This window comes from Stegodyphus dumicola, chromosome 1 (assembly GCF_044657685.1).
Source record: "Stegodyphus dumicola isolate Sdum_Otavi_A_Nest chromosome 1, ASM4465768v1".
NCBI lineage: Eukaryota > Metazoa > Arthropoda > Arachnida > Araneae > Eresidae > Stegodyphus > Stegodyphus dumicola.
Window position 1 is genome coordinate 166,610,845 of NC_140768.1, and position 21,256 is coordinate 166,632,100.

Below are 21,256 nucleotides of genomic sequence, written 5' to 3' on the forward strand. Positions count from 1 at the left end.
TAGGTGACAAACAATATTTTTATTAATTTCCTTTTAAAATGGGATAAAGAACTGAAAGATATATATATATATATATATTTAAATTGCTGTTACATAGCTGTTTTTTTAAGCCCTCTGATATCGTTCTGAAAAAAAAATTCAACAAGTGTTTCTTCCTGCAAATACGATTTCTGTTATTCAACCTTTAGACTTGTAAAAGCTTTCAAACGTCATTGTAGCAAAATCTTATGAAAATGGTAGGAGATAAATAAATTAATGTAGACACTTAGAAGGGTGTAATTAAGTCAATATCTTTGCTAGAGGTTATGCATATTTTACTCATTGTATGGGAAACAGTCTCCCAAAACATAGTTAGAAATTACTGTAAAAATGTTTTTATTTAGAAAAGAAACAGAGCAATTTCGTATTATTTAGAAAAGACACAGAGCAATTTCGAGCTATTTTTAATATTTCAGACATTTTTGAAGGAAATTGTGAATATTTGTTTTTAGAATATATTACAATTGATGATAGTATTGGGACAGCATGTGAAAACACTATCTATGATGTTATAGAAAGTGTTTGAAAAACTGCTGAAATGGAAACTGATGATGAAAGTGACTACATATCAATCTGAGCTGAAGAGAAAAACTACTGCAAACTCTTAAGAATTCTGGAAAGCTGGAGATAAGAAATGCTATCAACAATCTTATGTACTTGAAAATACAATTAAAAGAGTATTTGTTCACAAACAATTGGAAAAAATAGGGACAGGGTAGGTCTTTGTAAAAGTTTAAAACTTCATCAGGTATGTCAGATTAGAAATTTAATATGTGCATAGCTCATACACAGATAATAAAATAATTAAGGTCATAGTACCTATTCACGCTTCACAATCACCCATTGAGTGTTCAAAATAGTAGTTAGTTGAACCGCCCCTGGACGGTTATTCTACGCTACGAGAGTCGACAGCAAGTTGTGGGCCGCCAGATGTCGCTGCTAGTAAAAAACAGGTCTGCCTGACATCCTATATTCTCTGAGTACGGAAGTTGTCAAAAGTGCGTGAAAATGTGTTGCAGCGTCGTCAATCAGGGTTGTGCAGTTGATGTACTAAGTAGACAATGGCCTTTGTATATGTTTTTGCCGCTGATTTTTTCATATTTAAACGAAGAATACGGTCGTAGATCTCTGAATCCGTGGCGAATTTATAGAAAATATGTTGATGCTTTTGCTCTGCCAAAAGATGTTTTCATTGCATATTTCAGATTGCCAAAATTTATAGTTATTTTAATTTGCGATGAACTGAGAAAGTATTTGGAGCCACATTCACAAAACAAGAACGCAATTTCTACTGAAAGAAAGGTTATACTATTCCTGAAATTATAGATATAAATTGTAATTGTATGCTTTAAAAATGTAGAAGATAATAAGCTTATCAAGCACATAAATCTTCTTTGTTTAATACAAATATAGACATCCAATAAGCTTCTACTCGATTTATGTATAGCAAGAATTACGTTTACTTTAAAATCTAACAGTTGAATATTTTACGAATAATACTGTGAACACAAAAAGGAATGTCGATCATTATTACGCGAAATTCACACTACTGTAAAATAAAAATAAAAATAAAAATAAAAAAATTATAAAACTATAAAATAGCTTTATAATATTTTTTTTCAGTAGCTGTACTACTACTAGTGTGATACTTTTAAAAATAAGTTTTAGCCCAGACGGCCTATTAATTTCGTTTTGCCATTTTGTGGTGTTTCACTTTTCAAATCGTTGCCACCAAGTATTATCGCACTCTATTATATTTAAAGAAATTAAATAATAAAGAATCTGCAGAATGTATGAATGTTTCTCGCACTGTGATAAAACAACGGTACCTAGAGTCATGAAATTCTGAATAACATAATCCTCTATCCTAGTATAGGTATCTGGAGGCCCAAATTTGGAACTGGGAATTTGTTTTATTATCTATTTCATATTTTGTAAAGCATTGAGTTTTTGATTGAGAAACCCAACGATTTCAAAGCGAGCAATAGCAACATTGTACGGGGGTGGGGGACATTTTCATCTCTAGCGCGCGAGACTATGTATCGGAAATTTTAAAGATATGCTTTTTTTAAATTATATGATATTGCTGTTGAATTGAATTTTATGGAGACTATGTATCGGAAATTTTAAAGATATGCTTTTTTTAAATTATATGATATTGCTGTTGAATTGAATTTTATGGTTTAAGTGCGAAAAACATGATATTTAATAAATAAAGGTAACATGCAAAAAGTTAAAAAATGGCCCTTTGGAAATAATATAAAATCTGAAGGCTTTCAGTTTTTTTTTTTTTTTTTTTGTGTGTGTGTGTGTCTAATTTTATTATGTTTTAAAACTGGTTTCTAAGTGAGAACTTTCTAAGGGAAAGTGGCTCGTATACACGTTACACATGGGGAAAGCCACGAAAACGCCGGCCAGCTCGTTCACTAGATTTGCATCTCGGGCCAAACTACCTGCGTTCAGCGACTCTGCCGCACGGCGGCTGGTGGGCTTGTTAGCAGAATTATACTGCATTATTATTGTATTATGCTATAAAGTAACAATGCTATAAGACTGAAGGGTTTTGTTCATGGAATAGTACTTTTGTAACCTATTATAGTATTAAAAAATCATTGTTTTTTTTTTTTTTTTTTTTTTTTTTTTTTTTTTTTTTTTTTTTTTTTTTTGCAAACTTTAAATAATAATAATAATAATAATAATAATAATAATAATAATAAAATTACTGTTCATAGCATTCCATTTTTATATTGTAAAAGAGGTATTGATTATTATTAGTTTTCTATTTAAAATGTGTCGAAACACTGGTTTGACAAGGACTTCAACTGCAGGAGACCTACGCTGATTATTTTTACTTTAGTACTTGCATTGTGAAAATATTACTATCTTTTAATTGTTTTCATAGAATAAAATCATAAAATCTTTTGAGAAGGAAGAATATTTAAACTGAGCAAGCAGTTCTTTTATATATATATATATATATATATATATATATATAATTAAAATAACAGCAATGTAATATTAAAAAAAAGGTATTAGTAATTGTGTGACAAAAATTGCAAAACTAATTAATCACACATACGGGATAGATTAGTTTAATTTTGGTTATATATTTTATATTAAAAAAATATTTTCTTTCATGTTAATTATAGAATAAATTGTTTAAAATAAAGCATTTTGAGGCGTGTGCAATAGTTGAATGCAGCAGCAATCGGCCATAGTGAATGAATTTTATTTCTTTTCCTGAAAGAAATAATTTTCTTAGAAAAAGAAAATTAAAAAAGGGAAGAAATATTAAAAAAGAAATATTTTCTTTCAAATTTCTTATTTAAAGAAAAAATTTTCCAATAGTAACTAAAATAAATTGCGGGAAAACAGTTTTAATGTAAGCATGGGGGGGGGAACTTAGTTTGCTATTAGATTGTAATGCAAATTAATCATATTATAAATTTAAATGATTAAAATTGTTTATTTCTAAAAGGGTTTGAAGTAAGCTTAATTCATCTACTCTTATCTATTTACCATTGCTTTTGTGGTATCCCATATCACTCTTTATTTCTTAGCTCTAAATTCCTGCGTTAACTTTCCCCTTAAAAAACGGGATTTTCCTTCACATAACACAGCTATAATTATATAACACAGTTGGTAATAGTACTGTTTTGTGCAATTTTTTTCGAATTACAAATGCAGCGTGTGAGTTAGTGAAATAATGTGAGAATATTCCTAGAACTTCAGCCAGCGCATGCTATAAATTTCGTCACTCGTCTGTACTGCGATTGGTCTAAAGCTCCTTGAACCAGGGTTGCCACGCTACCTGGAAAACCGGGAAAAGTCAGGGAATTCGAAAATTGACCAAAAAATTCAGGGAAAAGTCAGGGAATTTAAGTATTTTTGTCAAAATCTGGAAAAGTCAGGGAAGTTCATACAACGATCCCGCCAAAAAAAGCGATTTTTGCGCCGACGTCGGAAGAGATAACTTTTTTGGCGAATTGCCTACCACGTGAGTCTCTGCTGGCATAGAGCCAATTTTCGCAGCTCCAATTTGATTGCCTTTTAGAAAGGCAAAGCAAGTTTCCCCGCAACTTTTGGTTTCCAGTATTCTCGAGAATCGCATGTGCAGTGCATGAACTAAAGAAAGTACCTGTTCTCGTATAAAACAAAATGGGTTTAATCTTAGTATACGGTACCATGGAGGTTAGAATCAAAGAATATGTATTGTAAAGAAGGAAAACCTCTCTGCAACAGACGTGGCTCTGTTCCATCGTAGAGGGAAACAGCTGTGCATGCGTGATATATCTGCCGCCAAAGCTGGAAACCGGTGTCGAAGTTCGAAGGTCACGTTATCAAGAGTTCATTAAATGAATATCCTTTAAAATTTCTTTAACCACTTGCGCTAAAAAGACGTGCCACGCACGTCGAGATGTTTTTGTCTCAAACTCCGAGCGACGTGAACACCACGTCGATATATCGCAAAAATGAAAATAACATGGTGCACACGTCGCCTAACAACGAGATTGTTTATTTCTCGAGTTACAGCTCTGGATTGCACTCGCAGATGCGGAGCGGCGTAAATGAGACACTTTACCACTTGCTATATTGTAGCGCACGGCACCGCAACCGTGAAGTTCTTAGCGCAAGTAATTAAACTCTAAATTAAAAGAAAATATTTTTTGGCGCGAATAAATTAATTCATGGATTAGTAATTTTCAGGGGGGGAACTACGAAAATCGGTTTTTAAAATTATTGCGAAAAATCCAAGGAGAAACGTCCTTTGATAAAACGTTTCTTCTTGGAATTTTCGCAATAATTTAAAAACGGATTTTCGTTTTTTTTTTTTTTTTTTTGTCAAAGAACGTTTCTTCTTAACACGTTTCTCAATTTCCGGTACACATCGCGGAGAGGGAAATTCTGGCCGCCAGGTTCCGTCGCCAAATCCCTTGGCAAATTTTCCCTCCGCATTCTTGCGGCGTAATAGCATTTTACTTGTATGGAAAATTTTCTTCTTTACATAGACCAAAGAATTAGAGATTCTTTGCATAGACGTTTTTTGGTTAAAATAATCTCCATGTATGGATTTGGCGACATGATGATGCGCAGTAAATGGGTCATTTTGGTCTTGGCGACAATTTTCAAAATCGTGCCAAAGCCTTACCGTATACTAGAATTTTACCGCAAAATCTTTTTAAACTTTTCTTTTTAATAAATACCTTGCCATTTTGCAGTAAAATAAAAAATAGTAATCTGTCATCTAGGCTAACCATGTAATATAACTATATTCGCTAAAATATCGTTGATTATTCTAATTCAATTTTTAAGTAATTATCTTTATTTTTATGTTATTCGTATAATTTAATGATGCTTCATTCCTCTAAATTTATTAATTATTAGTAAATAATATTTCTAAATTTCAGGAAATTTTCTCTGGCATAATCTTGAAATTAATTCTAGCAGTATGATGACACACCATCACGAAATTTAATGCACATATTTTTTTCTTATGTATGCTGCGAAATAAATATAAAATACCTCAATTTATTAAAATAGATTTCTTTCTTTCGTTTAGCTGCAGAATGTTTGCAAAAAAAGCCTTATTTTATTCCAGATTGGGAAGATTCTAATCTCAATCTTCAATGGAGAAAACAACAACTATTATAATTATATTTGTGTTTTCAAGTGTTAAGGTGCTTTTTAAGAACATACCTCACACAAATTAAATTTACCTAAAATCTAACCTAACTATTTAGCATTGCGTTGTGATTTATAAGGACCGGATTAGCCTCGTGTTGAACTGGTGATGATCATGAGTAATAATTAAATAAAACATACATTTGTTATCCAATGTATATATCTTAAATTTCATTAAGTTTCTTAAGTGGAAAAGTAAACAAAATTATCAAACAAAGTATACCAAGAATAATTAAGAATAAATGTCCTCTGGCATTTATTGAATAATTAAGTGAATTTGCTACACAATACAAGTAATACCATAATTTACCTCTTAGCGTAGCCAACGTACATTACGCTGATAGACTGGAATTTTCTTGAAACGCACCTGGAAAACCTGGAAAAGTCAGGGAATTTCATTCTCCTGTTTGAGTGGCAACCCTGTTGAACCTTGTCCCCTTTTAGTAAAGTCAAATGGACCCACCCGCTCACCAACTGAGGACCACAGAATGGCTTTCTCCGATAAATTGTGATGGCTGTCCATACCGGTTTTTTTGAGTCAATATTGTTCGCTTAAGTTGTAGACAGATCCAGTGACCATAGAATAGGCGTCCTGGTGGCAATACATGCTTGAATTCGTCAAGGCAAGAAGTGGTAGAGGTTCCTAATGTCATGAATTCATCAGTTGTCGTTCTAGATGTGCGATATTTTGTTGTGCCCGAATCCGGCGGCCTACCATGTCCTAGACATGCTGGATTGGTGAAAGGTCTGGTGACCTTGCTAGCCAAGGAAGAGTATCAACCGCATGGAGACAGTCCAGAGATATGTGAGCAGTTTGCCCTGGCATTATCTTGTTGGAAAATGGCCCCAGGATGTAGTGAAGTAATCCAACCGGCTGCAGCATGGTATCAACATATCTTTGAGCTGTTAAAGTTTTATGGAGGATAACTAAAGATGACCTGCTGTGAGATGAAATAGTGCCTCATACCATCCACCAGGGGTTATGGCTGATTGGTACTGCCGGGCCCCATCCTCTCTAGACACAAACACTGTGGTCATCTGCTTCAAGAGTGAAGCGGGATTCATCGCTGAACACTATACGATGCCAGTCTGATGGCAGCCATGACGATCGGCTGCAACACCACTCCAGACGACTCTGTTGATGTTGTGGGATCAAAGCAAACGTCTTGAAGGCCTCTGTGAGCGTAACCCTGCCTCCGCTAAGTGCCATGAGATGGTGGACGATACCACAGCAGGTATAGATGTGGCTGGTAATGCATTGAATAGTCAACAATGATACTGTTAGGGTGGTTCGGCCCTGGCGAACAATCATCCTATCTGGCCTCGCATTTGTGTTCCTTGGCCTTCCAGAGCCTTCATTTCATCGGCAATTTCCTTGTAGCAATCATTGCTGCCAACATCTTTGAACAGCAGTGATTGTTCGCTCCAGGTGGTGGTCTATTGCTCGGTATGACCATTCAGTTTCACGCAACCCTACAATGCGACCACTTTTGAAGTCGTTTAGTTGTTGGTAAGGTATTCAGTATTACCGTAATGACATCTTTAGTTGCTTCTTTACGGAATTACAATTTCAGAAAAAAAAAAAGATAAAATTTCTGCCTCTGCGACTGGTTTTATATTTTGCGAATTGCACACTATAAATGCGCGCTATAATCGCGAAACTTTGATCATTTGCATCTTCGATCAAAATGTTTTTGCTTACTAAATTACGTCACAATTGCAAAAGTCCTTCTTGGTGCTTTGATTTGTTTGCAAAAGTGTGTATATATATATATACATGTATATATTTATAACTTCGGTAAAAGAAATTGTGATTACCTTATCTGAGGAAAAGGTGTAGTGAAAAATATAGGTGCGAGATTAAGTTAAGCCTTTTTTCTGTGTAAATTTCAAACAAGTTAGGACAAATTGTGAAAGTTAAAGCTAAAAAAACATGAAAGCAGCTTTGAAAAAAGGAACACAAGAAGCATTGTAGATTTTTATATTATAATATACATTACCAAATTTCTCAGGTTATTTAGTTTTAGCCTTAAATTTTAATTACTTAATATAATTGTAAGTTAAAGGAATACTGTAATTTCCAATATTGAAATCCTCAGTTATTAAACTCATGCGGTTAATAAATTCAAGTATGTTTGGAATGGAGGTGTTTCTGATAACTGCACGGTACTTACTGGGGTGGTGGTGCAGAGGTTCAGTTATTAGATCATTCTGGAAATTGGGGCATCTAGATATAAACATATATATATATATATACACAGTCAAAAGTCTTTAATCCGGATTCGTCGGGGCGATTCCGGATTATCGGTTTCTGGATTATAGATCATCAATTTAAATCTTGTAAGATGGCATGCAGAAATTATAAAATTAAAAATATGAAACCGTAATTTATGAAATAAAGAGCAATTATGATTTAAAGGGTATCAAAATAAAAATTAAAAAAAAAAAAAAAAAAAAAAAAAAAAAAAAAAACTATATTTATTTGTTTTTATTTTATTAAACATTTCTTTTAACGCGTGCATGCGTAAAGCGTACATTACGAATTAATTTAGTCGAAATTAAAAAATTGCAACCAGAAAACTATTTGATGTGTATTCGTGATATTTATAATGACGATGAATTTGATTTAAACCATATCAGAGATGGAGCACATCGAGATGAAATACTACATTTAGTAAGGAATTATAAGCCAGATGAAATAAAAACATCTGCCTTGAAGATAAGGATAGTGCTGACAGATCAACACAGTTCATTGTGCGCCGCAACGCCCCCTCCCTTTTTTAAAAAAAATAAATGCCTTATTTGTCATTTTCTTATAAAATAAAAAAATAGTAATCAGTCATCTAGGCTAATCATGTAATATAACTATATACTCACTAAAATATGATTGATTATTCTAATTCAATTTTTAAGTAATTATCTTTTTTTTTTTTGTGTTATTCGTATCATTTAATGTTGCTTCTTCTCTCTAAAAATTTTTTAGAACATTAAAAACGATGGAATAAATGAAAGCCATGCAAAAACTAAATTCAAATTAAAGGTAAATGAATTTTACATTTCCCAGGACTTCTTCTTCAGAGGTATTCGGGGAAAGATTTTCGGAAGAAACTGGAATTAAACTAAATTGCGCATTTATCAGATCTCAGATCAAATTTTAATTTTAAACAAGCTGAAGTTTAAAAACATTAAATTTTAAATAAAGCTGTAATTCCCACCCCCTTGTTTCACTTAAAATGTTAAGTTCAAAGCACATGGAAAGCATTAACGAGTACTGCTTAGTGATTTTTGTTCTTTTTTGCAGGGAAATGCAAAGGATAAAAAAGGAAATGGAAGAAGTAATCCGTGTGTTAAAAAACGAAATGGAAGACATGGCTAGTAAAAATGCAGAACTAGAACAAAAAGTAAGTTTTTTCCCATTTCTCCAAAGAATGGGGAACATTTTTTTAAAACAAAAGTTATAGAAAAGTGCATGTTGGCTGCACCGGGCTGCAGAATTTATGGGCAGTGAATTTATTAGAATTTAGAGAAATGCAATATAATAAAATTAAGGGGTTGCAAAATTTTTAGAAGGGAAGCATTGGACAGCATACTTTAAGGTTGACAAAATTTTTAGAAAAGGGGGAGGTACGGGTAGCAAAATTTAGGACATGCAGAGACTGCATCGGGTGGCAAAATGCTTAGCGCCGACTTTGTGCATAATCCACCAAAGCATTTTCAGTGTAGGATACGAGGAAAGATTGAAAAATGTACAGTCTTGTCTATACTCAAGTTCATGCAACCAGTTATTTGCTCTTTCATCAACTTTATTCACTTCGCCACAGATCACTGTTGATGAAACTGAGTTTCCCTTTCTGGAAAGTAGTTAGCTGTGCATAGTTGAACTGCTCTAAAAGTAAACTTTCAACATCTTCATCCTATTAAAGCACCGTGAAGTTATTTAGCTTTGTTCCTGGAACATGACACAGCGGCTTTAAGAATTTTTTCGCAGTTATAATTTTCTTCAGTGCACCATCTGCTTCCTGTAATATTGAGTAGTGATTTGTTCTGCACTAATGATTATAGTTATGGGCTCCTTATCTAGTAAGTTCTTTATTAATTCCAGTAAAGGAAAATTGTTTATGAATTGTATACAGTTTATGTTATGTGCTGAACAGAAGTTGTCATCTTACAAAAGGTTGTTAATTTTTTTCCTCTCCAAAGCAATACTTAACTGAGCCTTCTGCACCAAGCTTTAATAAATGCATCTGTAAATAGATAATTTAATAGCTTAGATATGTAAATATTTTCCTCTCTAAACAGATAATTTATAAAAGCTTAGAAAATTTTATCTGATAATTAATCTCTCATTTTCATTACCTAATTGAAAAGGATAATAAGCGAATTGAAGTATTAATGCTTTTTCACACATTCTAAAAGCAAAATCTTAATTTAGTATTTTTCATATAGTGTTTATCTGCATGGTGGCCTAAGGTAGCCAATCCAGACATGAGAGAAGAGAGAAACCTAAAAGCGTCAGCATGTTTGATGTAGCAACAATCAAGTAACAGTTTGAATCCCATACAGCAAGCTGTGATCCACATTTTCCTGAATGTCAACAGGGATAAGTGCAAAAGGGAGAGCACAACCTGTAGCTGCAAAGGAAACACAGTTGAGGTAAAGTCAACCATCAGTGCACATGCACAAATATGCCATTGATGAAGGATGCCAGAATATTCATTGCTAAGAGATATAATGCACAGAGGGCAGATTTATGGAAGGTTTGCAAGAAAAATTCATTGATGTTTAGCAGTGATATGCAAGCTGATAAATTTCAGCAAACTGTATATGTTCTTGATATGAAGTATCAGTGCTCAACTGTGGAAATTTTCAAGTACAGAAGGAAGATATTCTCAAGTGGATGTCACTAGATATGTTTTGTAGCAGGCAGGTGTATCAAGAATAACATGCCTGCACATTCTGAAGAACATGAATCTGAAACCTCAGACTTCGTAACAGATGCGGTGTGATTTCATCTTTGTGACCATGTTAATTTGCTAAATGCATGATAATAGTCTAAAAAAGCATTGATACTCAGCTGTGAAAAGAAGCAGATGCAGAGGGAAAATGTTAACCAGAGGGTATTCTAGATCCCTTTAAGTTCATGAGGTATATGTACGCAGCAGGAGGGTGCAACATGCGAGCACATCCTAAAGAACTTGAACCTGAAACCGTACAAGGTGCTATTTTTATAACAGTTAAATGCTGCAGACCATGTTAAATATATGCAGTACTTAAAATCATGGTTGTTGCAGGATTGTCACAGCTTATAGTTTTTATGATGAGTAAGCAATTTTGCTAAAATAGAAGTTTGAATGTAATTTGGTGACAGTTTTAATGCTGCTATGTCTATTTTCTGGAGGTAAACTTATTACTGAATTAAACTTAACAATAATTTCAGTTTTATAATTTCATTTCAGTAGCTCGTTCTGAATGTAAAATAGCATAAAGAGAAGAATGCCAAAATTTTAAAAAGGTATATGTAATAGAAAGTCTGAGATCTCGGCTGATAGGGACTTCGGCAATTCCAGATTTAGGACCTTTGTGGTTAATTACCAGGTCAGGATGACATGTATAAATTACAAAATTACGAATCTGAAACTGTGGCTTATGAATCAAAGATGAAGAATGAATGAGCATTTATGACCATGCTAATTTAAATGTTATGACTATGTTAAAGGAATCAAAATTAAGAGTATATTTGCTTTGTTAAACATTTGTAGGTTTTTAAGTTACTTTTCTTTTGGGACTAATACTTTCACTTTAATTCTATAAAGAGGCATTTATTCAGTTTCAAAGTTCCGTTATTCAGCTCCTATAATTGCCATGTCGAGAATTTCCATCTGAAATTTTTTCATTATCAACAGTCTGTCACTTTCCTCACTGTTGGTAGCAATATTTCCTTGCTTTTAGAGCTATACTCTAGATATTACCATTTATCAGTTGATTGATGATTAAGGCATTGTTATTGCAATTCAAAATCTTCTTGCTATATCATCTTCATTAATTACCATTTCTCCTTCAATTACATTAACCCCTTAACTGCTGTGGAAAAAGTACAAGATTCACTCCCCAGTGCCACCATTTTTTATACAAGCGCGCATAGTTATGCAATGTATTAGGAGAGAAATAGGAAGTTTTGCTGTCTAAAACCTGTTTACTTTCACAAAATAAAGAATAAAAGAAAAAGTGAAAATACAAAACTGAATGTATATGTATAATAATAAAAAAAGATCCCCCAAAATGGAGTTTCGATTAATTTATTTGTAAACTCTTTGATATACCTTGTAAAATCAGTATACTCAAATGGAAAGTGTGGAGGCAGCATAGGCAAGTTAGTCATACCTAATGTCGAGCATCTTTCAGAGAATAGTCTCAGTCTTCTACATCTGACATAATATCATATTCTGAGGTGTCCAATCCTGAAGATACAGAAAGTAATCATCTATTTCACTGTCATACATCCTTCTTTGAAATAGTATTCTCCTTTGTATACTCCGTCAAGGTCATTGTGGTGTAGCATTCCAAAGCTTTGGGAATATTTTTACTTGGCGCAAAGCAAATGATAGCATTTGGAGGGGCTTATATATAGTGTCAGGGCAGTTAATGCATCAGCAAAACAGGCCGTATATATACGCCTGTGGCTATCTTTTCATCATTGAAGAAATGATTCCTTCTGCAATAAACCTTCCATTTCAGAAGGAACAAACATCACATTCTTCCATTCTCGCCTCCTGTCAATTCTTCATATTGCATTTTTTTTTTCGGCTATGTACGGTGTAGATTAGTTTCCAATTCTGCAAGATCATTCCACAGTCTTTCTGTTAGTGAAACATAGGGTTATATACATCTTCTATAAAAGTTCTTAATTCTAACAACAGCTTTATCATCTTCCTTGCCACGCTGCTTGATCAGTAATTTCTCCTTTTCCTGCTCGCTTCCTAAGAATGGCATCAATTTTGGGAGTTCTTGCTGCTATTGCTGCTTACCTAAATTTACCAGTGACTACCAGCGAGATTTATAACTAAATGAATCAGTTTAATCACCAATGCCAAATATCACATCCATCCTCCTCCCTTATATTTATTTATTAATATGTCGATAAAATAGAAAATAACTGTTTATTAATGAATATAATACTCCATTAATAAAAATAATAACTCAGCTTGTCATTATTTTTTTTTCCAATTCATTTTAATTTAATTTCAAATTCAAACTGTCCCAACAAAAACTGCAGGCGGAGTCAACCTGTTTATAGCGACTCTAGCTCCGACTCCTGCATTTTAGCCTATGCTGCTTCACATAAAATCTACTTGCTATTTATATTTACTTAACCTCTAATCTGACAGGGTTCGTACGGTCCTTAAAAGTCCTGAATTTTTTTCAAAAATGATTTTTGGTCCTTAAAAGTCCTTAATTTTGGCCAAAATGAATAAACGGTCCTTAATTTTGCTCATTTGACATTTCTTATCATTTCTAATGATTGCCATTCTATGTGTGAATTGCGATTTCTCATGAATATGGAATTAAAATTGCACAGCTCTTAAAAAATCTGTTGGCGGATTCGCGTTGCAAACGGGGGGGGACAATGGTTGATCTTTACATTATGGTAACTTGGCGTTTTTTTTGGCGAAAATTTGCCGACCAACTCTCCTACAGCAACCCTCTATTTTTTTTTACCCCGCCGCCATTTTGTCATCACGAAGTAAAGACATGTTTCTTTTCTCTTTATCTACTGAACACTACTTCCAACGATCTACTAGCCGAATTACACTTATGCTAGAAATTTTATCTAACAAAACTGCTTAATCATGACAAATATTCACTGCAAAATTGGGAAAAAGTGCACAATACCATACTCCTTACGCGTTTTTCAAAATAACACATAGACATAAACCATGTACACGCCGACTTATTTTTACTTAAAAAAACATCCCAGAATTACACAAAAATGGCATTGCGCAGACTCTTCACTATATCCATGTACACTGCTTTTTTCTCATAAATTAGAAAAATTTCACGAAAATACATGACAATTTTCTGAATCTTTAAACCCGGTAAAAAGAACGTATATGAAATTACCTGATCGCGAAAAATTACATACCCTTTCCAAATATGAACATTTCCCCGTATAAAATAAATAAAATATCCAAAAACTTTTACCTCTACATTATCTATTATATTACAAACGTCACTAACTAATTCATACCTTTACTTCATTACAAATGGTTACAAATACTTAGTGTCAAATATTTAAATTATTTAGTGTCAAATATTTAAATTATTTCCATGCACGTTTACGCAAATTACTTTACTTCCATCTTACATTTAGAACAATGCATAAAAATAATATCCTCAAATAATTAAAAATACTAACTTACCTATTCTTCTTCAGAATCTTGATTACGTGTCCGATAAACTTTTCTTATTTCTGTTTCAGGATCTTTAAAATCATACTTATAGTTCGCACCAAGGTACCAGGTAAAATAAATAACTTAATAAAACATCTTTACTTCTATCTCGCACAACCTTAAAGAAACACTTATTACTACCCCTTTCAATCCCACTAAATACCCATTTCGAATTCACTTTAGTTAGGGCCATGGGATCCAAAAATTAACGAACACTGTTTCACACAACACAGAATAAAGGCAAGTACAAAATTTCCAGATTTTTTCCCGATTTCCCCCCTTTTCCGATTAAAGAACCGTAATTCGTCCATTAATATCACATGATCTCACAAAATGATGCGTAATCGGAACTGAGTACTGCTTACATTATTACCAAAGTCCCAGGTAGTAACCTTTATCGCCTCCAAAATGTCGCCAAACTACCAGTTACCATATTGTAAAGATCAGCCAAAACAATTAGCTATCCGAACGAAAGTATCAGTGTCTGATTGGCTATTCACCCAATCTTTCGAAACAGGTGTTATCTATAAATTTAGGCAGATTGTGGCGAAAGCATGAAGCCGGAAGTTCTTTAAGAGGCGAAAGTGATGATGAAGGTGCTCGAGGAAAAAAAAAGGGGGGAGGTTCTGAAAATATTTGCCAAAATTAGAACACTCCCAACCTTGAAGGCCACAACCCTTGAGACGCCAATAGGAACGAGATGCCTGGAAAGTGCATTTTCAATACTGTGGCCACTGTGGCCTCATCAAGCTGACTACAAAGACTGGATATTGATGGATGACAATCCTTATAAAGCTAAATGTGGTCTTTGAAACAAATTGAAATTTCTAGAATGGGAGAGTCAGCGCTGAAAATTCACATGAAAATTAAGTTTCGTTTTATCATTTCAATTTGTTGTTACATGGTTTTGCTTAGCTTAATTACTGTGTTTGTTTCAATTAAGCCATAAATTAATTTTTTATCACCTTCTATGGAGTTTTTTCTCTTTTGCACATACTATATGTATGGGATATCGGGATTATGAGTTTATTTCTGCAGATGGTCTGTTATCGATTTCGCGGGAAATCTGTTGGCTCCATTTCGATTTTAGGTCACCAAGGGCAAATTCGGTAACGCTAGCTGAGAAAAAGTTGGAAATACGTTTTGAAGCTTCAATACACAATTAAGTATTTGGTTTAATCGTATGCTGTTAATAGTAATGTATTATTTTTGCTAATGGCGATACAATTATTAGTTGAAAACAACTATCTAATTATGCATTATTTTTGCTAATGGCGATACAATTATTAGTTGAAAACAACTATCTAATTAAAAAAATTTAATATTTTTAAAGCTGAAAACAACTAATTGAAACTAATTTTCTTGAATTAACTAGACGCAAAATTAACTTTCATGAATTACTAAAAAGTTATTGGGTAGAAGTTTAACTGAAAATATACATTCCGTATATATATATTTATACAGTACAAAGTCCGAGGTCGGGACTTCGGCAATCCGAGATTTGAGATTTTTCCGGATATTAGATCATTTTAAATCTACTACAACAGAAAAGAGCTTAATATTTATATGTTTACTTTATTAAACATTTCTTTCAATGTGAGTTACTATATTAAACATTTCTTTCAATGTGAGTTGTTTGATTTGTTTTCTCTGCTGATACTTTAGACTAATACTATAGACATATAATTTCTTGTTGAGTTATTAAGTTCCATCGTTCAAGTCCTGTAATTGCTGTGTCGAGAATTCCGAATAACTTGTCAATCAAAATTTTTTCTCGTTCAGTAACCTCTCTGTTACTTTCTTCACCATCGGTAGCTGTATTTTCTGGATTTAGAACCATACTACAGATTTCGCCCTCCATTATTTGATTGATGAATGGGGCATTGCCATCGCAATGAAAAACTTCTGTTTAACTTCCCTAAATTCAGCCGCCTGGTGCGGCCATGCGAGCTCTGGTGCTGGTTCTGGTTTTATGTGAATAACTAATCAGTTATTCTTAATTAAAATAGCACTAAATATAATCATTTGTCCTATGAGTATCATTAACAAAATCTATTTTCAGTATAAGGAAAGAAATTTCTGTTAAATCTCCCCTTGTTAACATTTTAGCGCATTAAAGTTAAATCTGTAATCGGATAATACTCTGTTATTTGGCGTCGCTGCATGAGTCATTACTTAAGTTGTCATCTGTTGATAAACATGCGGTGATGACAGGAAAATAAATAATGATTCGTGATTTTGGCATCAAGGATATAAAATATTAGTTGGTGTAAAATTAACAAATGTTTTGGTTTGAGATTATGCCAAGCAGATACGCAGCTATGGAGTCAAGTTACTAATCACACAAATTTGTGCTAAAATAATTATTTCTTCAATAATGAGATATTTTATTTAGCGCCAAACTAAGATTAAAAATCGGGATTTCCGGCATGTTTTTTTTATGATAGGAAAAAAATCTAATGCGCATGCGTAAAGCATACCCCTTCCCTCCAAAAAAGCCCTAAAAAATTGGTTGGTGGTCGCTTTGAGGTCTGGATTTTAGATCATTCCAGATATTGGATGTCCGGAGTTTTCATGTGGTGAAAAGAAATGTGCTTATATCTGTTATTTTGGTCTTGGCCCTTATTTTAAAACTTTGTTACTAAAGTATTGTAAAAATGCAGAGTTTTTTACATTACTATTTGATGAGACTCTTAATCTGACAAATCAAAAGAAGCAACTAGATATTTATGTGAGGTACTGGCATCACGAAAATAAGGTCAGAACTCAGTACCTTACTTCTGCATTTATAAGGCATGCAAAATGTGAAATTATTTTATCCAAATTTTATGAATGTGTTGAAAAACTAGACTTGTCAAAACTCTTACAAATATCGATGGATGGTCCTGCAGTAAACTGGAAATTTTATGATTTATTGCAACAGGACTTGACAAAGGAATATAACATTCAATGCTTGACATTAGGGGCATGCGGTTTACACATTCTTAAGAATGCTTTCAAGCATATAATGTCATCCACTGGCTGGGACATTCCATCATTCTTATCCTCCTTATATTGGATTTTTAAAGATTCTCCTGCAAGACGTGAAGATTTTTTAGGTATATCTGGCTTAAAAAAGTTACCTGTGAAGTTCTGCTTTTACCTATGGTTGCAAATGTCCCAGCAGTTGAAAGAGCTATTGAAATATGGGATGACTTGCTACTGTACATTAAAGAAGTTGAAATGGGGTAGTTAAAAAAAAATTCATCGAAATCCTTCTCAAATATTTTGAAGGCAAGTAAAGATAAAAACATTTCTTATAAAATTAAATTTTTATCTCTCTCTGTCGAAAATATTATTGCCTTTCCTTGAATATTATCAAAGTGATAAACTTTTTATTCCCTTTTTTGCTGAAGATATCTTAAAACTTGTAAATGATTGCCTTCAGCACTTTAAAATTTTGAAACTAGAATATTCAAAAATAACTAAGGCAGAAAATCTTTATAAATTTAATTTTAATGATCCAAATTGTTATAATGATGAAAGTAACGTTTATTTGGGATTCATTGCTAAGCAGTTAATGAATCATAAATGCCGCAAGAAGGACATTTCACAAGCTGAAAGTTTTGCATTGAAACAAGAAGGTCAACAAAGTGTCTTAACAATGGTACAACACTTAATGTCTAAATGTCCAATAAATTATTCTCTTATTCGAAATGCATCTTGTATAGACCCGCGATTGATGGTTAAAAGTCCAGAAAAAAGCCCAGAACAAAATGAAAATAGTTCTAACGGTATTATTGCAGAATAAACGTGTTTTACAAGATGATTGGGATGAAATTCTGCTGCAGTATGGAGAGTTTCTAGACAAAGTAGTTAAGACAAATTTACATGAATTTTCTACTTTTGATCCTCAAAATCTTTCTCTTGACACATTTCTCACTTCTTATTTTCATGATTTTCACTATTCAAAAGTATGGAAAATAGTGAAAATGATTCTTATCTTGTCACATGGACAGGCCTCTGTGGAAAGGGGCTTCTCTGTAAATAAAGCAATTGAAATTGAAAATTTAAGTGACTCATCATACATTTTTAATGCACAGTATTTGATTACATAAAATTTTCTGGAGTTGTTCTTAATATCGAAATTAATAAAGAAATGAGATCAGTAGCAGCTTCTGCAAGGTCTAAATATATGCAGTATTTAGAAGAACAAAGATCTTTAACTAAATCTGAAAATTAAAAGAGGAAAAGAAATATCATTGAGGAAGAAATTGATTATATGAAGCAGAAGAAAAAATTTCTTCAAAGGGACATTAAAGATATTAATGAAGAAGTAGATGCTTTAGCAGATGAAGCTGAGACCAGCATGAACATTGATTTGTTTATCAAAGCAAATGAACTTAGAAGAATAGTTAAAGAAAAGGAAATAGGCATAAATAAATCAGATGTTAAAATAGCTGAAAAGATTTCAGATTTAAAAAAACCACAAATGTTTTGTATCTTTTATTGTACAGTTTATTATTCTAGTATCTTTCAAAAAACCAAGGAAATAAATTGTATGTTTACAAATCAGTTATTTTAATCTGCAAAATATTCTTAGATTGTGATTATAATGGTAGTTGACTGTGTTTAAATAAATATCAAATAAGTTAATAATAATCATATAAATCTCTAAAATAGTGACTGTTATTATTTTAAAATACACTTATACATGTTTTTAAAGAGATTATGTTCCTAATTTAATGTTATCTACTTCATAACTTGTAGGGAGTTAGTTTAATTATGAAAATTGTTTTATGGTAAGTATTAAATTGAATTTAATAATAGTGCATAATACACACTTCTGTTAGTTTCTTAAAGTGAAATTACAAGCATGAAGTCGGTTGTATGCATAATTGCTTTATTTATTTTTTTTTTATTTATTTATTTTTTGTTTGTTTGTTTGCTGATAGGTCCTAAATTTTTTCTTTGATGGTCCTTAAAAGTCCTTAATTTTCATGTGAGGAAATGTGTACGAACCCTGTCTGAGCAAGTATGGGACAAAATGAGACATAAAAGAAAAAATCAACATAAAGCTGTTAGCAAAATATGAATAAAATGTCACCCAATCTTCTTTCAAATATGTCCAACGATTATAAGGGTAAAATATTAAATGCTGACTGTTAAATTTTATGAAGTTGATTTTCTCAAATTTTATTAATAATTTAAGTGTCTTAAGTTATGTTTTATAACTAAGTTTATTAAATTATGTTCAATAATAATGCATTATACTTATGGATCTATACAGGGTTATTCAAAAAGAAAGAGCAGATTGCAAACATGTATTTCTTCCAAATTACAAAAGATAGAAACATAATTCTAACGTTAATGAGTAGAGAAAAGTTAACAATTTAGTACGGGTAAAAGTTCCAATCATGGACGCATTGGCGCTGTTGTTTGTTCTGGTATTATTTGTCGGTTGGTAGTCTGTAGTGAAATGGCGGCAACACCGCAGCAGAACTTTTTTTGTGTTTTACAGTTGGCAAAACTAGAGTCCATTGTTTCAGTTCAGCGAGCATTTTGCCGTCGATTTAATAAACAACCACTGCTTCATAAGCAAATTTACAACTGGCATCGAAAATTCGTAGAAGATGGTTGCATCTGCAAAGGTAAAAGCACGGGACGCTCACACACATCGAGCGAGAATGTCGAGCGTATTCGTACACTTTACGAAAGGAGCCCAAAGAAATCCACATCTGAAAATAACGGTAATATATATCGCGAGCAAGCAAAGAACTTAAAATTCCTCAACCAACGGTATGGCGAGTTCTAAAACATCTTCTGTACATGAAGCCATACAATCTGCAATTATTGCAAGCATTGCATCCTGACGACCACAACAAAGGTACGAAATTTGCAGTAGCATGTCAGGTGATATGGAAGAAGACAATTTTGCTGAACGATTAATTTTTCTGGTGAACCCACTTTTCATCTTTCTGGTAAAGTTAATCGCCATAACGTTAGAATTTTTGCAACTGAAAATCCTACGGCAGTTATTGAACATGAAAGAGATTCACCAAAGATGAACGTCTTCTGTGCTATAAGCTCTGTAACCAAAGTGTATGGGCCCTTCTTTGTGGAGAAAACTGTGACAGGAATAATCTGTTTAGATATGCTTAAAAACTGGTTATTTCCCCAAATTGAAGATGATTCAGATGACTTCATCTTTGTGCAAGATGGTGCCTTGCCTCATTTCTTTCGACACATTTGACGTTGAATAACACCATTCCAGAAAAAGGAGCAGAAGATCAACTTTATCGACGATGGCCTCCCAAGTGTCCAGATATCACTCCTTGCAATTTTTATCTCTGGGGTTACGTAAAAGAGCATGTTTTTATTCCTCCTATGCCTTACACTCTTGAAGATCTACGACATTGAATTATTGAAGCAGTGAATTCAATAACCAAAGACCTGCTGAATCATGTGTGGCAAGAAATGAACCACCATTTTGACATTTGTCGTGTAACACACGGTGATCATATTGAATGCATACCATAATTGTAAACTTTTCTCTGTCCATTAACGCTAGAATCATGTTTCTATCTTTTGTAGTTTGGAAGAAATAAATGTTTGAAATCTGCTCTTTCTTTTTGAATAACCCTGTATTATTCTTAGGATGGTATCACAAATGTCATGTTCAGGCATAGCTAATAACTGTAATTGAATTTAGTCAATTCTCATTTGTTGTTGGTTCATTAATTGTCCCTAAAAGTACTTAATTTCCACGTGCAGGAATGTATACTAATTTTGTTTTTACATATATCTTGTTTTCATTTTACTGTGCCTTATATATGTGTGTCTTTGTGTGTTTGTGAATTGAAAGGAAATGGCATCACCACACACACATATATATATATGGGGAAGGATTGATGATAAGCATAACTACAACTCATAAAGTTAAACTAGGATTTATTTAGTTACATTAGAATGTAAAGAAAAGTAAAAAGAATAATCGTCGAAACACTTTGGACATGTCTGTCCTCACTATCATTCACGTATCATCTCATCTGACCACACTAATCTAGATGGTGCTCTTACATAATCTTAGTTACAGTTAGAGTTCCCAC

The 21,256-nt window shown here is 33.0% G+C and overlaps 1 protein-coding gene across 3 annotated transcripts in view; it reads left to right on the top strand.

Annotated features, from left to right (window-relative positions):
• The window catches only part of LOC118192107 (uncharacterized), a 243,404-nt gene that overhangs the window by 87,001 nt on the left and 135,147 nt on the right, over positions 1–21,256 (top strand). For all 3 annotated transcript variants that reach the window (XR_015042880.1, XR_015042879.1, XM_085822981.1), the window contains exon 8: positions 9,023–9,122. Coding sequence is in view for 1 of the 3 variants with exons in the window: in XM_085822981.1 (XP_085679107.1) it covers positions 9,023–9,122 (100 nt within the window). In the remaining 2 variants the exon portion in view is untranslated. The remainder of the gene's footprint in view (positions 1–9,022; positions 9,123–21,256) is intronic.